Genomic DNA, 16,229 nt, shown 5'->3' with positions numbered 1-16,229 from the left:
ACAGGCCCTCCCTGTTCACGTCTTCTCCGGAAGGGTTTGTTTAATGCGTGTATACCATACTTAGCCTTTTCTCTCTGAATTATAATTCACTTCACTCATGTTTTTGAAGTTAATCCATACTCTGTCGCATGTATCTGGACTTTTTAACTTTATGGCTGAGTAATTTTCCACTTTGTGGTTATAAAAACATTTTGTTCACACAGACATCTGTTGCTAAGCACTTGGGTTGTTTGCCCTGTATAGCTATTCTGAGAAAGTCTAATTTACCTTTTTTGCTTTTTGTTGCATCTAAGAACCTGTTGTTATAAACTAGGTCTTAAGAGAATAACGCCCTGTATTTTGTTCTAAGGGTTCTTGGCTTTTGCTCTGAACCCGTAGGTCTTTGCTCTATTTTGAGTTAATTGTTGCATGTGGGTCCAGTTTTGTGGTGGTGGTGGTTTTGTTTTTGGCGTGTGGAAAACTAGTCCAGGCACCATTGATCCTTATCTCCCCCCCCCCCAACCCTTACAGCACCAATTGGATGGGCCTTCTGTGAAGTGAGTTTTAAAAATGAAGGACTTTCCAAAAAGATGGTGCTCTTGTTATTTAGTCTTAATATGTTGATTTTTGCTGTACAGGGAGAGGAGGCGGGATGAGGACAGGCCTGTTGTTAGAAGAGATGAAGATAGATCAAGGCGCTTGGGGGATGATGACGAGAGGGAGTCTTCTGTCAGAGCAGAGGATGAGCGACTTCCTCGGCGAGGTATGGATGAAGAGCGAGGTCTCAGAAGGGGTCCTGATGAAGACCGTTTCCCCCGCCGCGGGGCAGACGATGATCGACCTTCCTGGCGTAATGCGGATGATGACAGGCCTCCCAGACGGTTCGGTGATGAAGATCGGGCAAGCTGGCGTCATGCTGAAGATGACCGACCGCTTAGACGAGGACTGGAGGAGGACAGAGGAACCTGGCGAGCTGCTGATGATGACAGAGGACCAAGACGTGGGCTGGATGAAGACCGGAGTCTGCGGCGAGGAGGTCCTGATGATGAGCGATCATCCTGGCGCAATGCTGATGATGACCGTGGTCCCAGGCGGGGCATGGATGAGGACCGGGGTCCCAGGCGGGGCATGGATGAGGACCGGGGTCCCAGGAGGGGCATGGATGAGGACCGGGGTCCCAGGAGGGGCATGGATGAGGACCGAGGACCTTGGAGGAATGCCGATGATGATAGAATTCCCAGGCGCGGTGCAGACGATGACAGGGGGCCTTGGCGAAACACAGATGATGATCGGCTCTCGAGACGTGCTGATGACGATCGGACTCCCAGGCGGGGTGAGGACTCCAGACCTGGTCTCTGGAGACCATTTGGGAAGCCAGGTAAGTGGTAAGAAACAGATTGGGTGCTCTCTAGAATGTACTTGATGTGTTTCCATGTACAAAGGGAATATTAGTGGGTAGATGACAGACAGACCGGGCTTTCATCCACTGTCATCTTCCTTTCAGTACCTGTGCTGTTGTGGCTTTTAGGCTAATAGTTTACCCTTGATGTCCCCCAGCCCAGTACAGACTCGAGAACTTACCTCTTCCCACTCTGGTCCTGTCACGCTCTTGGTGTTCTTTCTGCCAGCTTCTTTGCTGCTGCCTCTTTCTGGGCTTCTTTCTCAAGCATCCCTTAGGTGCTTGGTGGATTCTATCCTGAATCACTAAATAGGAAATGTGTTCTTATCAAATCTCTGTCTACACTTCTGCTGACTGTGGGATGGGGTTACACATGTTAGTACCATTTTCTTTCCATGGTTTATTTATCTATTTTTTTAAATAGTGTTTTATTGTGAATTATATAATAGTTTACACGGGAGAACATTAGTTTTACATTCATTCTTTCTATCGTACATCGTATCATTGCCATGGTTACAATCCTCTCCATGCACCATCAACCAACCAAAGGGTATATCCTGCAAACCTGCCCCCTACAGTATTCCCCCCCCAATTGTTCAGCACACAGTCGCTCTCCCTCTGGATCTAAAGCCCCCAGCTGCTCCATCTCTCCACATCATTGTCTCTGCCTCCATCTCAGGCATCACTTTCTCTGGGTAGGGTCCCGCTCTCGGCTCTTCTCTGTTGATGGTACTAGGGACCTTTGCTCCTAGACTGAAAAGTTAATCACTTTCTTCCTTGGTATAAAATGTCTACCTTTACATTTCCAGCCTTTACAGTCAGTCTTGATAACAATTATTCACTATTGTATCACAAGAGACCCATCTACATTTCATTTCATCAACTCTGTGTAGGCAGATTGGATGCTACTCACTGGAGATTCTGCCTTCCTCCAGGCCCTCTGTCTCTAGGTTCCCTCTTGAAAGCTTGTAAGCCAGTCACTTCTTGCCTTTGTAGCCCCACCCCTCCATTTTGGCTATCCAATGTCCAAGTTGCCCATCCCTGTATACTGTGTGTGTGGAGGGGGTGGGAATGATTCTTGCTGTAAGAATTTGTTCCCTCTTTTGAGCTACTGCTTCTATAGGTGTAGGTCAAGTTTATCAGATTGCATCAGATTACTCTTTTTTTCCTTTTCTTCTTCTGGTTGAGCTCTGATCATCCACTCACATGCTTTATTCTTAAGCTTGGTTAGAGGCAGTTTCTGTCTGTAAGCTAAATTTGTAGATAAGTTGCAATAGATGCATACATTTCTAATTTAGCCCAAGAAAAGGCTGATGTTGTGCATGATTTGAAAGCTGCATGTGCAGGTGGTTTTGATGAGAAATGTGTTGTGTGTTGGGAGTAGGGGTAGTGAAGTGTATTCCGTGCTGGGCTGCTAATGGTCAGTAGTTTGGATTTACCAGTCGCTCCTTGGGAGAAAGATGAGCTTTTCTACTCCCATGAAGATAATAATAACCTCAGGTTGCTGTGATTGGGAACTAACTGGGTGGCACATCACCACCACCATACTCTCAGGTTGATTTCAAGGGTACTGATGAGGTGCTGTAGTTACATAAGCACTGGACTGCTGTCGATGGCAGTTAATGACAACAATGGGTTGGTTCTGTCATTTCAAGATGAAGACAGATTTGGTGGTGGTGATGGTGTGCTGTGGAGTTGGTTCTGACTCATAGTGACCCTGTAAAGGTTTCTGAGGCTATAAATCTTTATGGGAGCAGAAAGCCTCATCTTTCTCCCGTGGAGCAGCTGGTAATTTCGAACTGCTGACCTTGAGGTTAGCAACCTGACTCGTAACCACTATGCTATCAGAGCTCCTTGAGGACAGATTTATCTAACAGTAAAACAAGGTTCAGAGTCTAAATGTGAAGCTGTCGGGTAAGCGCTGGGTTGCTAACCACAAGGTCGGGGCTCAAACTCTCTAGTTGCTGTGTATGCGTTGGAAGTGGCACACCACCACCACCTTTCCATGGATTTCCAGTCATACCTCATTCTACTCACTCAGCCGTGGGCACCTGTGACTTTCAGGTGGGAAGTGCCTAATAACGCCCCCCCCACAGCTCTGGAGAATAGTGGGTGTGCTGACATATGCGGGGGGTGGAGCAGGGATAGGTTCACGTCTGCTCTTGGTAATAGAAACTTAAGCCATTGTGCAACGTTCTAGCTTTTCTGTCATGGTATACTGTCATTGAAATGTCTGGTTCATTTGGCCTCTTTGGGAGTGGTTTTGGTATGCATTGTTGTTGTCAGGTGCCATCGAGTCGGAACCGACTCATAGTGACCCCATGCACAGCAGAACGAAACAGTGTCTGATCCTGGGCCAACCTCACTATCGCTGCCACACTTGAGTCCATCAATGATGCCACCTGGCTGAGCCATCTCGTTGGGGGCGGGGGTCTTCTTCTTTTTCTCTGACCCTCCACCTTACCCATCATGATATCCTTCTCCAGTGACTGTTCCCTCCTCACAATATGTATAAAGTATGAGAGACGAAGTTTAGCCATCTTGGCCACCAAGGAGTACTCTGCCTGCACTTCTTCCAAAACAGATCTATTGGTTCTTTTGGCAGTCCATGGCACTTTCAGTATTCTCCTCCAACACCGTAATTCAAAGGCATCAATTTTTCTTTGATCTTCCTTATTCACTGTCCAGCTTTCACATCCATATGAGGTTATTGAAAATACCATGACTTGGATCAAGTGCACCTTAGTCCTCAAGGTGACATCTTTGCTCTTCAATACTTTAAAAAGTTCCTGTGCAGCACATTTGCCCAGTGCAATATGTGTCTGATCTCTTGATTGCTGCTTCCGCGAGTGTTGATGGTTGATCCAAGAAGAATGAAGACCTTGACAACGTCAATCTTTTCTCCATTGATAAGAATGTTGTTTATAGATTCAGTGGTGAGGATTTTTGTTTTCTTGACATTGAGATGCAACCCATACCGAAGGCTTTGCTCTTTGATCTTCATCAGTAAATGTTTCAAGTCCTCTTCACTTTCAGCAAGGAAGGTTGTATCATCTGCTTATCGTGGGTTGTTAATGAGGCTTCCTCCAATCCTGATGCACGTTTTTCTTCATAGAACAAAGCTTCTTGTATTATTTGCTCAGCATACAGGTTGAGTAAGTATGGTGAAAGAACACAACCTTGTCTCACACCTTTCCCAGTTTTAAAACATTCAGTGCATACTCTGTTCGAACAACTGCTTCTTGGTCCAGGTACAGATTCCTCAGAAGTACAATTAAGTGTTCTGGAATACTTATACTTCGCAGTGTTGCCCATAGCTTGTCATGATGCACACAATTGAAAGCCTTTGTGTAGTCAATAAAGCACAGGTAAACATCTTTTTGATAGTCTCTACTTTCAGCCAAGATCCATCGGACATCATCAGCAATGATATCTCTCGTTCTGCGGCCTCTTCTGAATCCAGCTTGAACCTCTGGAAGTTCTCTGTCAATGTATGATTGTAGCCGTTTCTGTATTACCTTTAGCAAAACTTAACTTGATTCAGATATCAAAGAGATTGTCTGATGATTTCCGCATTCCATTGGGTTACCTCTCTTTGGGATGGGCACAAATAGGGGGATCTCTTCCAATCAGTCGACCAAATAGTTGTCTTCCAAATTTCTTGGCAGAGATGAGGAATGCCTCTTGTGCCACTTCACTTTCTTGAAAGATTTCAATTTTTATTCCATCAGTTCCTGGTGCCTTGTTCTTTGCCAGTTCCCTTCAATGTATCTTGGACTTCCTCCCTGAGTATCATTGGCTCTTGTTCATATGGTACCTCTTGAAATAGTTGAACATGAATCATTTCCTTTTTTTTTTTCACAGTGACTCTGTGTATTCCTTCCATCTTCTCTTGATGCATTCTGCATCATTCAATAATTTTCCCAGAGGTTCTTTCAATAACGAAAGTCGAGGCTTGAATTTTTTCTTCAGTTCCCCCGGTTTGAGAAATGCTGACCGTGTTCTTCCTTTTTGGTTTTCTAATTCCCAATCTTTGCATATTTTATTATAGTATTTGGCTTCATCTTCTGGAGCTGATTTTTGAAATTTTCTGTTCAGCTCTTCGACCTCCTCAATTCTTCCATTTGCTTTAGCATTACTACGCTGGAGAGCAAATTTCAGAGTATGCATGATAACACATAAATGAGAGGCGTCCAAAAGTTTTTGGAAAACTGGAACTTTAGGTAATGGAATTTAAAGTCCCCTCATATTTGGACATCTTGTGGCTAATTGTGATGTTGGGCAGGATTAGAGGATTTTGTTGTTAAGTTCTGACTCATAGCGACCCTGTATAGGAGTTCTGAAGAGCAGCTGGTGAGCTTGAACTGCTGACCTGGTGGTTCAACTGATTTCACAGTCCAGTGCATTAACTAATCCTCAGCCCCTCACCAAGATTCCTAGATGGGTGGAAAATTGTAGTGGGCAGAAATATCAAAGGAAAAAGCCTGTCTTGGTTGTGAGAATTTTGAAAACGTTGCAAGGTTTAAGTGAACTGACAGTTGGGACTATATCTGAATATAATCAGGTCTAGAGCTTACGCTTCACCCTTTAAGTTTTCTGCTTAAATGAGTAGACTTTACCATCAGGATGGATTTTATACCAGAAATCTGCATTGCAACAGGGCTGATTAACTCTTTATCAGTGACAGTTTTATTTCATGGAACATCCAACCCAGACTGTTTAAGTATTATACAAGGTAGGAAAGCTGTTAATAAGAGGTCATAAACCCAGGATTCTGTGAAAGGACACCGAGTAATGTCAGTGTGTTTTATTTAATGAGTGAGAGTATCTTAATTCACTTTCAGAATACTAAGGTCTCTGTATCTGTGGTTGCTAGTCTGTGTTTCTTGAGTGGAAAAAAAATACTTGGTGAAAGGGAAAAAACACCCCTGCACTGCTCATCAACCACACCGTACACCAGACGGCCCGTCTAGAGACTTTTATTCACATTGGGGAAGAGGAAGGTAACCTCTGCCAGAGAGAGAAGGCAGGAGGCAGAAGAGAAGAAGAGAGAGTCAACGGGAAGGGAGTGGTCATTGCTGGGGTGATTTAGCTCTGGCCTATCAAAAGCCATGTAGCCCTTTAAACTATGCGCCTTGTAGCTTAGGGTAGGGAAACAGACAAAATGGAGTTGAAGGGAAGGGAGACGGAAGAACCCAGAAGGTACAGCCTAAAATGGCAGACCTGAGATTGTAACACTTGGCTTTTTTGAAACATTAGGTGGATGGAGGGATCGAGAAAAAGCCCGAGAAAACAGTTGGGGTCCACGGCAAGAATCAAGACCATCAGAAGACTCTGAATGGGATAGAGAAAAAGAAAGGGACCGAGATAATCAAGGTCGGGACGAGAACGACAAGGATCCTGAGCGCGAGAGAGACAGAGAGCGAGATGGGGATCGCGAGGACCGCTTCCGACGACCTAGGTGTGGCATTCAGTCCAAACTCTGTGTAAGATTGCCTTAGGATTCCCCTAAAAGCTTGACTGAGTATTCCAAATTATTTTTGAGAAATAGTGCTACTTGTCCCCCAGTTTTTTGTTAGAATCATAGTGCCTCCAGAACAGTTTTTTAATATGGATTTTAGGGGTCATGTAACTGGATCGCCTCCTCTCAACAGTGAGACAGTTTTCTGCAAAGGTGAACGTGTTCTTCCTCTGCACTGCCAGTCTTCTAGTCGTCCTCACTTTCAGCTCTCCAGCACCAGGCTTGTGCTCAGTGGTGCTGAGGAAATGGCTCCTTTTAGTGAATTTCATGTTAATCCACCTGTGGTCAGCACAGATCCAGATCTTCTCCTTTGATAGTCTCTGTGCCTTTGAGGTATCACTTGGAGGCCACATTAAGCATTTAAGCATTATCTCTGTGGCATTTGTAAATTCACACAGCACTAACTTGGATATAATACATTCAGATATAATTACAATAGAACGTAACTTCATGTTGTTAATGGCCACAGGGATGAGGGTGGCTGGAGAAAAGGACCAGCTGAGGAATCTTCGAGCTGGAGAGATTCGAGCCGCCGGGATGACTGGGACGACCGGCGTCGTGATCTGAGAGACAGGCGGGATGACCGAGACAGGAGAGGCCCTCCCCTCAGATCAGAGCGTGAAGAAGGTACAGATGGTACACATAGCTCTGGGTATAGCACTGATTTCCAGGGCGTGGGGACTGGGGGTTCATTTAATTACCTGGTAAGTTGTATGCATCCCACAAATAGATTTTAAAGTAGTTTGTTTACTGTAAAATTCATGGGTTTTTATAAATTACTCAACGGTTAAGCTCTGAAGTCAGCTCATTTCTAAATTCACAGCACAGAACTAGACTAACGGAAAGGAGCTTTGCTTTGAGGGTACAATGATTAAGTCCTTGGTTCCTAATGAAAGACAGTGGTTCAAACCCACCCAGTGGTGTCATGGTCGAAAGACTTGCCCATGTGTGTCGCATAGAAGATGGCAGCCTAACAAACAACCTACACAGCAATGTTTAAAGGGTGGGCCGCCTGCTAGGTACGCATAAAGTGTAAATAGTTGACACTTAATAAACATTTATGAGGTGTCTATGACTGGATCATATGGATAATTCTATTAAAACTCATTCTGTGGTTAATTAGCAGTTTTAATTTCTTCAAGAGCTGAGAATCCTTTGAATTGAAAGGTTTTCATTTAGTCAGATTGATCACCTAATCTAGAAGGTTTAGCAGTTCGGACATTCCCCAGCCTATTAATGTGATTTGTAGTTCTTTGTCCTGTGATTTTATACTGACTTTACTGGATTCTGAGTAATGTAAGATGTTCTTTTAGCTTGAGTTGTGTTTTGTGTGAATCAGTAGAATACAGTACAAATGTACTATGTTTGTTGATAATTTTTTAGTCAGTTCTTGGAGGCGTGCTGATGACAGGAAAGAGGACCGGGCAGAAGAACGGGAGACCCTCCGCCGTGTGCCTCCCCCAGCTCTTTCAAGAGACCGAGAGCGTGATCGAGAACGCGAGAGTGAGAAAGAGAAGGCTGCAGGGAAAGCAGAGAAAGAGAAGGACTCTCTTCGTCGCGCTAAGAACGAGACCGATGAAGATGGCTGGACTACTGTGCGGCGTTAAGCCTCAAGATTCAAACGAGTGTCTCACATCAGCTTGATTACAGTTCCAGGATCAATGCACTTGTGCTGCAACTAGTCTCAGTTGGGTTCTCTGACTAATGTTTCACCATAACACGAAAGCATGAACTTGTATTAATCCGACATAATCGATTGATCATGCCCCATACCCACAGAAAGTTGGAAAACCATGCCATTTTCTGAAATTTAAGGTGTTGCATTACTTCACCAATCAATCATTTGTTTACAAAAAAAAAAAACCACACACACAAAAATGAAAAAAATAAATGGAAAATGTGAACTCTTCAGGTATGAGTAACACCTGTATCTTGGTATAGAACTGCTGTTTTCTTTTGATTTTGAAATAATCTCATGTTAATTTGGAATGAGGTAAGGTTCTGTTAATAGAAAATGTATTTGAAGACTCTTCAAAGCAGTGGAGTGAACAATTTTCACACCATTAGCTGTTGAACTATACCTCTTTAGGTATTTTGAGGTATTTGCTATCAGCTAAAATTAAAAAAAAAAAAAAAAAGTAGGTTCACTTAAGTGTGCAGTAAACCATGAGTGACGATTGGCTGCAGTGAGGTTTTCTATAGGTTCAACTTGAGTGAAGGTGAGTATTATGCAACCTGTGGTCATTTTTGTAAAGAACATTGCACCACTGCTAAAGTGTGCCTCCAAACAGTACGGCTTTGACGTTTTCAAGCATTTGGAAAACTATGGGATTTTTTTTTTTTTTTCCTGTTGCCAATAGCAAACTGCTTTTCCATTCATAGAGAATTCATGCCTTTTAAGCATTTTAAATATGACAATATTTATAAATGTGTGGTTTGGAGGAATTGTTTAAATTCTTTTTCCTAATTTTCTTTCTCTTCAGGATAGATCCTTTCAACAGTAATTTGTAGTAATGACTGTGTTGGCCTCAGTTTGGGAGGTAGTAGCTCTGTTGTTAAAGGTTAATTCTTGGGTTTTCTTGAAGCCAACACAGAACTTGCTACTGTGTATTTTCTTCAGTGATGAATAAAATCCTTCACGAATTTGTTTCCTGTGCATTTGTGGTTAGTCAGTCAGTGTTCAGTGTGTCGTGGTTACTCTGCATACTTAGTTGCTTGTGAGACTTGAGGTTTGTTATCAGTGATGTTTAATTCTCTGAACTAGAGAAATTAAATATGAAATGTTTCAAGAAGTTTGTGGGAAAAAGTTGAATTAGAAGAAAATTACATTTTCTATGAACTTTTGAAGACCCCTTGTATAGAAAGCAAATGTGACTCTGAGGAGTCCCTGAAAACGTCCGTCTGCCTTGACTGAGGGGCCCCGTTGTGTTTGTGTGCCGTGTGTGTGGTGGACAAGCTTGGATTCCCCCAAAATTGGAACCATCCTGGTCGCTTCAGAGACTGTGCCAGGCACTTGGATGTATTAGTGAGAACTGCTGAGCAGCAGTCAGCCAGAAGAAGGCAGGCTGCTAATGCTGCCCCGCTGAGTAACGTGGCTGCCTCAGTCTGATGTTGCCAAGCGGAAAACCTCTTGTTAAATATTCAACTTGGTTTGTATATGATATTTCAAATAAGTGAAAATCTCAAAAGTTTGTGGTGGAGCATCCTTTTCCCGCATAAAATTAGCACGGAATACCTGTGGTTGTGTTTGTGGAGGACCTAGAGCCAAACTGACAAAACAGATGGACCCCTAGCTGACAACTCACCAGGCTGATAAAGCTGCACATCAGCTGCCTTTCAGGTCAGTCTGCAGACCCATCCCTTTTTGCCCAGACATTTGAGGGAGGCTTTGGAAAGTTTGAGGAAAAATTGCCTTCTTTTTGATTTTTTTCCATGAATGGTTTGAAGCCCCCTTGTACTGTTCTTCCATGGTGCATGTCTTGGGAGTCAGAATCCAGAGCACAGGTAGAAGAGTGTGTCTTTTGTTGCTGCTCCGAGGTGAGGTTTCCACTGTGGTGACCAGCAAAGCCTCCAGCTGTCTCTCTCCCACTCTGGGAGGGAAAGCCGGCCACTCGGACTCCCGTGCTCACCCATCTTCAGTGCTGGCTTATAGTGACCCTGTATAGGGTTTCCGAGGAGCAGCTGGGGGTTCACAGTCTAGTTCTGATCCTATAGAGCCATACCAGAAATCTGTGTTTTTAAATAAAAGCTGTTTGTGCACATGGGTCAGGGTGGAAATGGCAACGTAGACTCTTCAACCCATCAGTTTAAAGCATCAGTGGCCAGCTGGAGGGAAGGTTAGTACCTTGGTGCCAGGGCCTACCTCTGTTTTTTAGCAGAGATTTTGATTGAAGGTGGAGCAATTTAAAGTCTAATCATTGGAATGCATGGGCACTATAGAAGGGATTTTTCTCATATAGCTGAGAATGAACTAGAAAGTTAGCAGTAACACTGAAACATTTTGTTTTGCATGAATTACCCATAAAGATTTGCAAGATCAATTTTAATTTTGGCTTAGATTTGACAAAATCTGTTCTAATCAAAGCTAGTAATTACACATCTCCCAGAAAGGACTTGGTACGAAATTCTAAAAACAAAACTAAAAGCCACGGGAAATTTGCTCTACAAAGACGACCAGGGAGGCAATCTGCCTCCACCATTAGTAAATCCGATTCCATGTACAGTCTTGTTGGCTGGATATGCAGAGGTTCTAAATACGTTTTCAAAATAAAAATCATCCAAAGTGTTTAAAGTTTTGTTTCAGATAAGTGAGGAGTCTTGAGGATGATGTTGGCTACTTGTCTCTCTAGGAAAATTGTGGTGGTGGTGGTGTGCTGTGGAGTTGCTCTGATTTACAGTGAACCTGCGCAGGGTTTCTAAGGCTGTAAATCTTTATGGGAGCAAAAGGCCTCATCTTTCTTCTGCGGAATAGCTGGTAGTCTCAAACTGCTGACTTTGAGGTTTGCAGCCTGATTCGTAACCACTACACTACCAGAGCTCCTTAGAAAGTATTAGTTAATACTAAAATAGTTACTTTCTGGTCATTAATTGACAGTATTTCAAATGCTGGACTCCTGGAATCTGGCTGTAGGATGTACTCTGGACTGAACCACAAGGTTGTTCAAACCCACCAGCTGCTCAGAAACCCTACCCAGGGTCTCTGAGTTGGAACCATTTCAATTTTAACTGAAATGGAAAATGGGTGCAATTTTTTTAAGGGGAATCGGGATGCTTTTAAGATGGGATTAATATGATGGCCGACTGGTTGAGGTTTTGCTAGATACCTTTCCCCACTCTAGTGATTGCAGGGCTTAAATTCACACTACTAAATACTAAAAGGCAAATCCAGGTCAGGAAGTGCTCAGGGCCTAAAAGTTGGCCCTTTTAGAAAATACTGCAAAGCCAATCGAGTTGCTTCTGGCATGTGCATGGGCATTTCTCATTGGGAAAGTGGCAGAAGTCACAGGAATCCCATATGCATATGAAAACTACCCCAAAAGTTAAAGGAACCAACTAGTTTCTTTTCCAGCTAAAAGAATAAGTAAGCAAACTCCTTAAAAAATGCAGAGACTCTGTCAAATTGAAGTTCTGGTCTGGGATTAGACTAGCAAGGGTGAATTTCTACATCCCACCCCTCACCCCCAGGTAAGAAAAGGTGTGCTGGTCTACACCTCCTTTATTTGGAGACCCTTTGACCAAAAAGGCTCCCACTACCCTGTTAAGTCACCTTCAAAGGAAGGTCCAGATTAAACCAAGGTTGCTGGAGTAAATTGTACTGAAGTGGAAATGTATGTAGACTGTTGGTGTTTTTTCAGGTAGTGATGAGCACATTTCAAATGCATTCATCTTTCAGTTCATAGTAGGTATCACGCCTGCATATCTTAATGGTGGTGGTGGTTCAGGCCATTCTGACTCAGCAGCCCTGTATAGGGTAACCAAAGAGGAGCTGGTGGGTTTGATTGCTGACCTTGTGGTTGGCAGTCCAATGTTTATCTTACAGTGCCACACCAGAACTGTCTTAAATGATGTTGAGTTGGCTTCTGACTCACCCTGTATAGAATTTCCAAGGGGTGGCTGGTGAGTTTCAACCACCGACCTTTCGGTCCAGTGCATTATCCCACAGTGTCACAGCCACGTGGAGTTAGTGCAAACACGGCTCCATGTGACAGAGTCTTCATTGTGGGTTCACACAGGATTGGATGCCAAGGTGTGCAGCCTCTGCCTAAGGATCAAGTTGAATCTCACTATTGGATAAGTGGTGGAGCTTCAGAAACAAGACTACCCTCGGGTTTTTCCAATATAGAATGGGAACACGAGGGAGGTTGTGTGTATCTCTAGCTTTCACAATTTGTTCCTTTAATTAGTGCTTATTGTGGCCTGAGAACTGCTGGTGCTTAAAGCAAAAAAGCCTAAAGTGAAACCTTTGAGCAGAGTATTCAGAGTGACTTCTCGGAGCTCCAGGGATTTCCTTCCATTTATTTTGAGAGGCCTCAGCTGTAATGGAACTTTTCTTTCACCACTCAAGTGCTGCAGCTGTGCAATTTTAGGTGAATTCAGACAAATGTTTTTTTTTTTTTTTTAAAGGCGGGGGCGGGCAGGCAGAGGGCTGGTAAGAGAAAAAGGCCACATAAAGAATTTTAGGTAAGATTAATGAATTCATATACTGTTACTATATAAATACACAAAAAAATTTAAACAGCACCATTTCCAAGTGTATACACAATATTATTATAACTTGGTACAATTTTGAAAGCTGGAGAAGGCTGGTTGCTACTTTAGTAATAAAAGATCTGGTACAGAAAAAGATAGGAGCTGTAATCTACCCGCTACAGACTGCCTTTTACATCCACCTTCAGCTAGAATGGAAACCAGCCACAGGAATGGACTACACACCCAAATACATAACGGTGACGTGACCCAGGGGTGTGCGCCACCTGGATTTAGGATAACTGATTAAGGACAACTGAGAAACGTTGCTTCAAACAATGAAAGTCATTTTGCCGACATTACATAAAATCGCCAGATTTAAAGTCAGTCCAGAGGCTTTTAAAAAAATATTCTAGACCCAGTAAAGTGCCTCCATCTGTAAAGTGAAATATCTAAGATGAGATCGAGACTATTTCACTACGATGCGCATCTAAAATAGACCGGTGTACACAGTAAATCAACAGCGCCTCGCAGTTGCCCCTCTTCAGTGAGTGGAATCCCGCCCAGCCTCTGCCCTTCTGGGTGGGCACAAATAAGCAACTGTTCAAGAGACAAATCAAGATTAAAGCCTCTAGTCTCCATCGCTTGCCGGCAGCGGAGTCTTCCACACGCCGGCTTCTTCAAAATCCACCCAGACCACGTAGTGGAGCCGACTCGCATCCCGCGGGCGAGGGCGCTGCGTGCGGACCAAACCCAAGCCCCTGGCCCGGCGGCTCTCAGCGTAGCTTCTTGCCCGGAAGGCCGTCCCGGGCGCCGCGGGGTTGCGGGCGCGCGGCGGGCGGCGGCGGCACTTTGGAGAGCGGGCAGTACTTGATGGTATGAGCGTTGTCGCCGCTGGCGCCGCACAGGGGACACGTGTAGCGGCGCAGCACCGGGCACAGCACTCGTCCGTCCGGGCCCTTGAGGATATGAGTGGTGTAGAGCGCCACGGCTTCCTTGTTGTTCCGGCAGAAGACGCACACCTGCAGCTCAGGCTTGAGCAGCCGCGCCGCCGGCCCGGAGGCGGCGTGCAGCCGGGGCTCGGCCGCCCATGTCGAGGCCCGTGCCTCGCGCTGCGCCGCCTCGGCGGTGGCCAGGGCGGTGGCAGGCGCGCAGCCCAGCAGCACGGCGGCAGCGCGGCCCGCAAATGGGCTCAGCCCGGCGAAGCGCTCCTCGAGCAGCCCGGCCTCGGCGCGACCAGCGCACAGCTCCAACGCGCGTAGCTCCAGCGCGCCGCTCAGGTAGTGGGGCCTGAGTCCCGGCCCGTCGCTGTCGTCGTCTTCGTCGTCCTCGTCGTCTGGCTCCAGAGCTGACCCCAACGCCCCGGCGGCCGGCCCGGCCCCCGCGTGCGGCGAACAGGAAGGCGGGGAGCCGCCGCTGTCGCCGCTCCGGTCGCCGTCCACCGCCTTGGTGATGAGCGTGGCCAGCCCCAGGTAGTCGTTCCACGAGCTGAAGGGTTGCGGGTGCACCGGGCCCGGGGCGCTCACGTGGTGGGCGTTGGGCACGAGCGCCGAGGGTGGGGGGACGCGGCTGCGGCGGGGCGAACGGGGCGCCCAGGGGAAAGCCTCCATGGGCGGCGGCGGGCCGCACCTTCCCGCCGCCGGCGCCCGGACGCAGGACGCGCGTCTGCCTACCAGCGCGGGGGCCGCCGGAGCCCTTTATCGGCCGTGCCCCCGCGCTCCCCGCCCCGGCCACCTCGCCTGCGCCGGGACGGAGGCGGAGCGCAGCGGGTGCGCGGGGTGGCCGGCAGTGCGCGCTCCGCTTTGGCGCCCGCGCTGCGCCAGCTCCGCCAGCCGCCCGGCAGCTCTCAATCCAGGAGGGGGCGGGTGCGGCGCCGCCTCGGGCCCCGACGTTAATTGGCTACTGACCACAGTCCCGGTGCCACGGGCGCCGCTCCGGACGCTGATTGGTGAAACCCGGGAGGGGGCGTGTCTGCCTGTGCAGCTAGGAAGGTGGGGCGGGTGGTCGGCAGGACGCCAAACCCTAAACGCTGGGCCCTGGGTTTGGAACAGTTGATCTGGCCTGCAGTGAGACTCAACCAAGGACTGGGTAGGGATGACGACAGGGGATGGCCCAGGACTCCTGCACCATCTCCTAGCTTGTAAGGGTCCTGGGCCAGCCTTATGAACAGACCCCTCCCATCTCAGCAGTAAGAAAAGCTGTGGAGACTCAGCTCTCACTTCAGAACTTCCGTGTGCCCGCATTTTGGAGTGCTTCTGTCAGGGCTGAGAGCCTCGCAGCTCAGTAAGGTTCCAAGGGAATGATTCCTGCCGTAGTACGTGAGGGGGACTCGGGACTTCCCACAATTCGCAATAGCCTTCTAAAAGGTATGCACAAGGAGGCTAGGTGGGCTCTAGGTGGGCTCCGGTGTGTGATCTGGGTACCTATGGGGGCTGGGTCGGAAACCCAGCAACCTGAATGCCTTGACCAGCGATTGTGTGTGTGTGTGTGTTACCACACTCATGGGGCCCGCATGGAAATCTGGGGTGTTTGTGCAGTCATGAAAACAATCAACCAACTACACTTAGCGTCATCATTTAATACATTAAAAGGAATATATATATTTGTTGTTGAGTGCCTTCCAGTCGGTTCCGACCCATAGCGACTCTGTACAGGGTTTCCGAGGTTGTAAATCTTTACAGGAGCAGAAAGCCTCATCTTTCTCCCGTGGAGTGGGTGGTAGTTCCGAACTGCTGACCTTGTGGTTCGCAGCCCAATTCATAACCACTATGCTACTGGAAAATCAAGGCCAGAAGAAGGGGTTTGACTGGAAGGGTGAGGTGACCATGTCTAATCAGGGCGAGGAGGCAGCAGCGTTTTTTTTTTCTCATCGGAAGTGAGAAAACTTGTAGATCTGGGAAGGGCTTTCTAGGGGTCCGTAGCTGGGGCTGGGGATGTGGCTGCAAGATGGGCTCCAGGCTGGGGCAGGACTTTCCTTCTCCAGCTGGACAGCTGGACAGCTGTGGCGGTCCTTATTTGACTTTAGATCACACTTGGGTCTGGATCAGGGTCTCATTATACCCAGCAGGGGATGCCCAGGACCTGGGCAGGGCTTGGCCAAGAGTGGACTTTAGTAAATAGTGGATGGATGAATGGGTGAGTGGC

The 16,229-nt window shown here is 46.7% G+C and overlaps 2 protein-coding genes across 2 annotated transcripts in view; one reads left to right on the top strand and one right to left on the bottom strand.

Annotated features, from left to right (window-relative positions):
- Positions 1-8,506, top strand: part of EIF3A (eukaryotic translation initiation factor 3, subunit A) — a 33,261-nt gene extending 24,755 nt beyond the window's left edge. The window contains exons 19-22 of the mRNA XM_006831400.1: positions 618-1,357; positions 6,638-6,839; positions 7,369-7,526; positions 8,283-8,506. Coding sequence (XP_006831463.1) covers positions 618-1,357; positions 6,638-6,839; positions 7,369-7,526; positions 8,283-8,506 — 1,324 coding nt within the window. The remainder of the gene's footprint in view (positions 1-617; positions 1,358-6,637; positions 6,840-7,368; positions 7,527-8,282) is intronic.
- A 5,355-nt stretch (positions 8,507-13,861) lies between these two features.
- NANOS1 (nanos homolog 1 (Drosophila)) lies at positions 13,862-14,695 on the bottom strand. The gene has a single exon (XM_006831399.1). The coding sequence runs from the start codon at positions 14,693-14,695 to the stop codon at positions 13,862-13,864; it is 834 nt and encodes a 277-aa protein (XP_006831462.1).
- Positions 14,696-16,229: the final 1,534 nt, after the last annotated feature.

This window comes from Chrysochloris asiatica, unplaced genomic scaffold, assembly GCF_000296735.1.
Source record: "Chrysochloris asiatica unplaced genomic scaffold, ChrAsi1.0 scaffold00003, whole genome shotgun sequence".
Taxonomy (NCBI): Eukaryota; Metazoa; Chordata; class Mammalia; order Afrosoricida; family Chrysochloridae; genus Chrysochloris; species Chrysochloris asiatica.
Note: the sequence above shows the minus strand (reverse complement) of the source record. Positions and strands in the feature narration are given on the sequence as shown.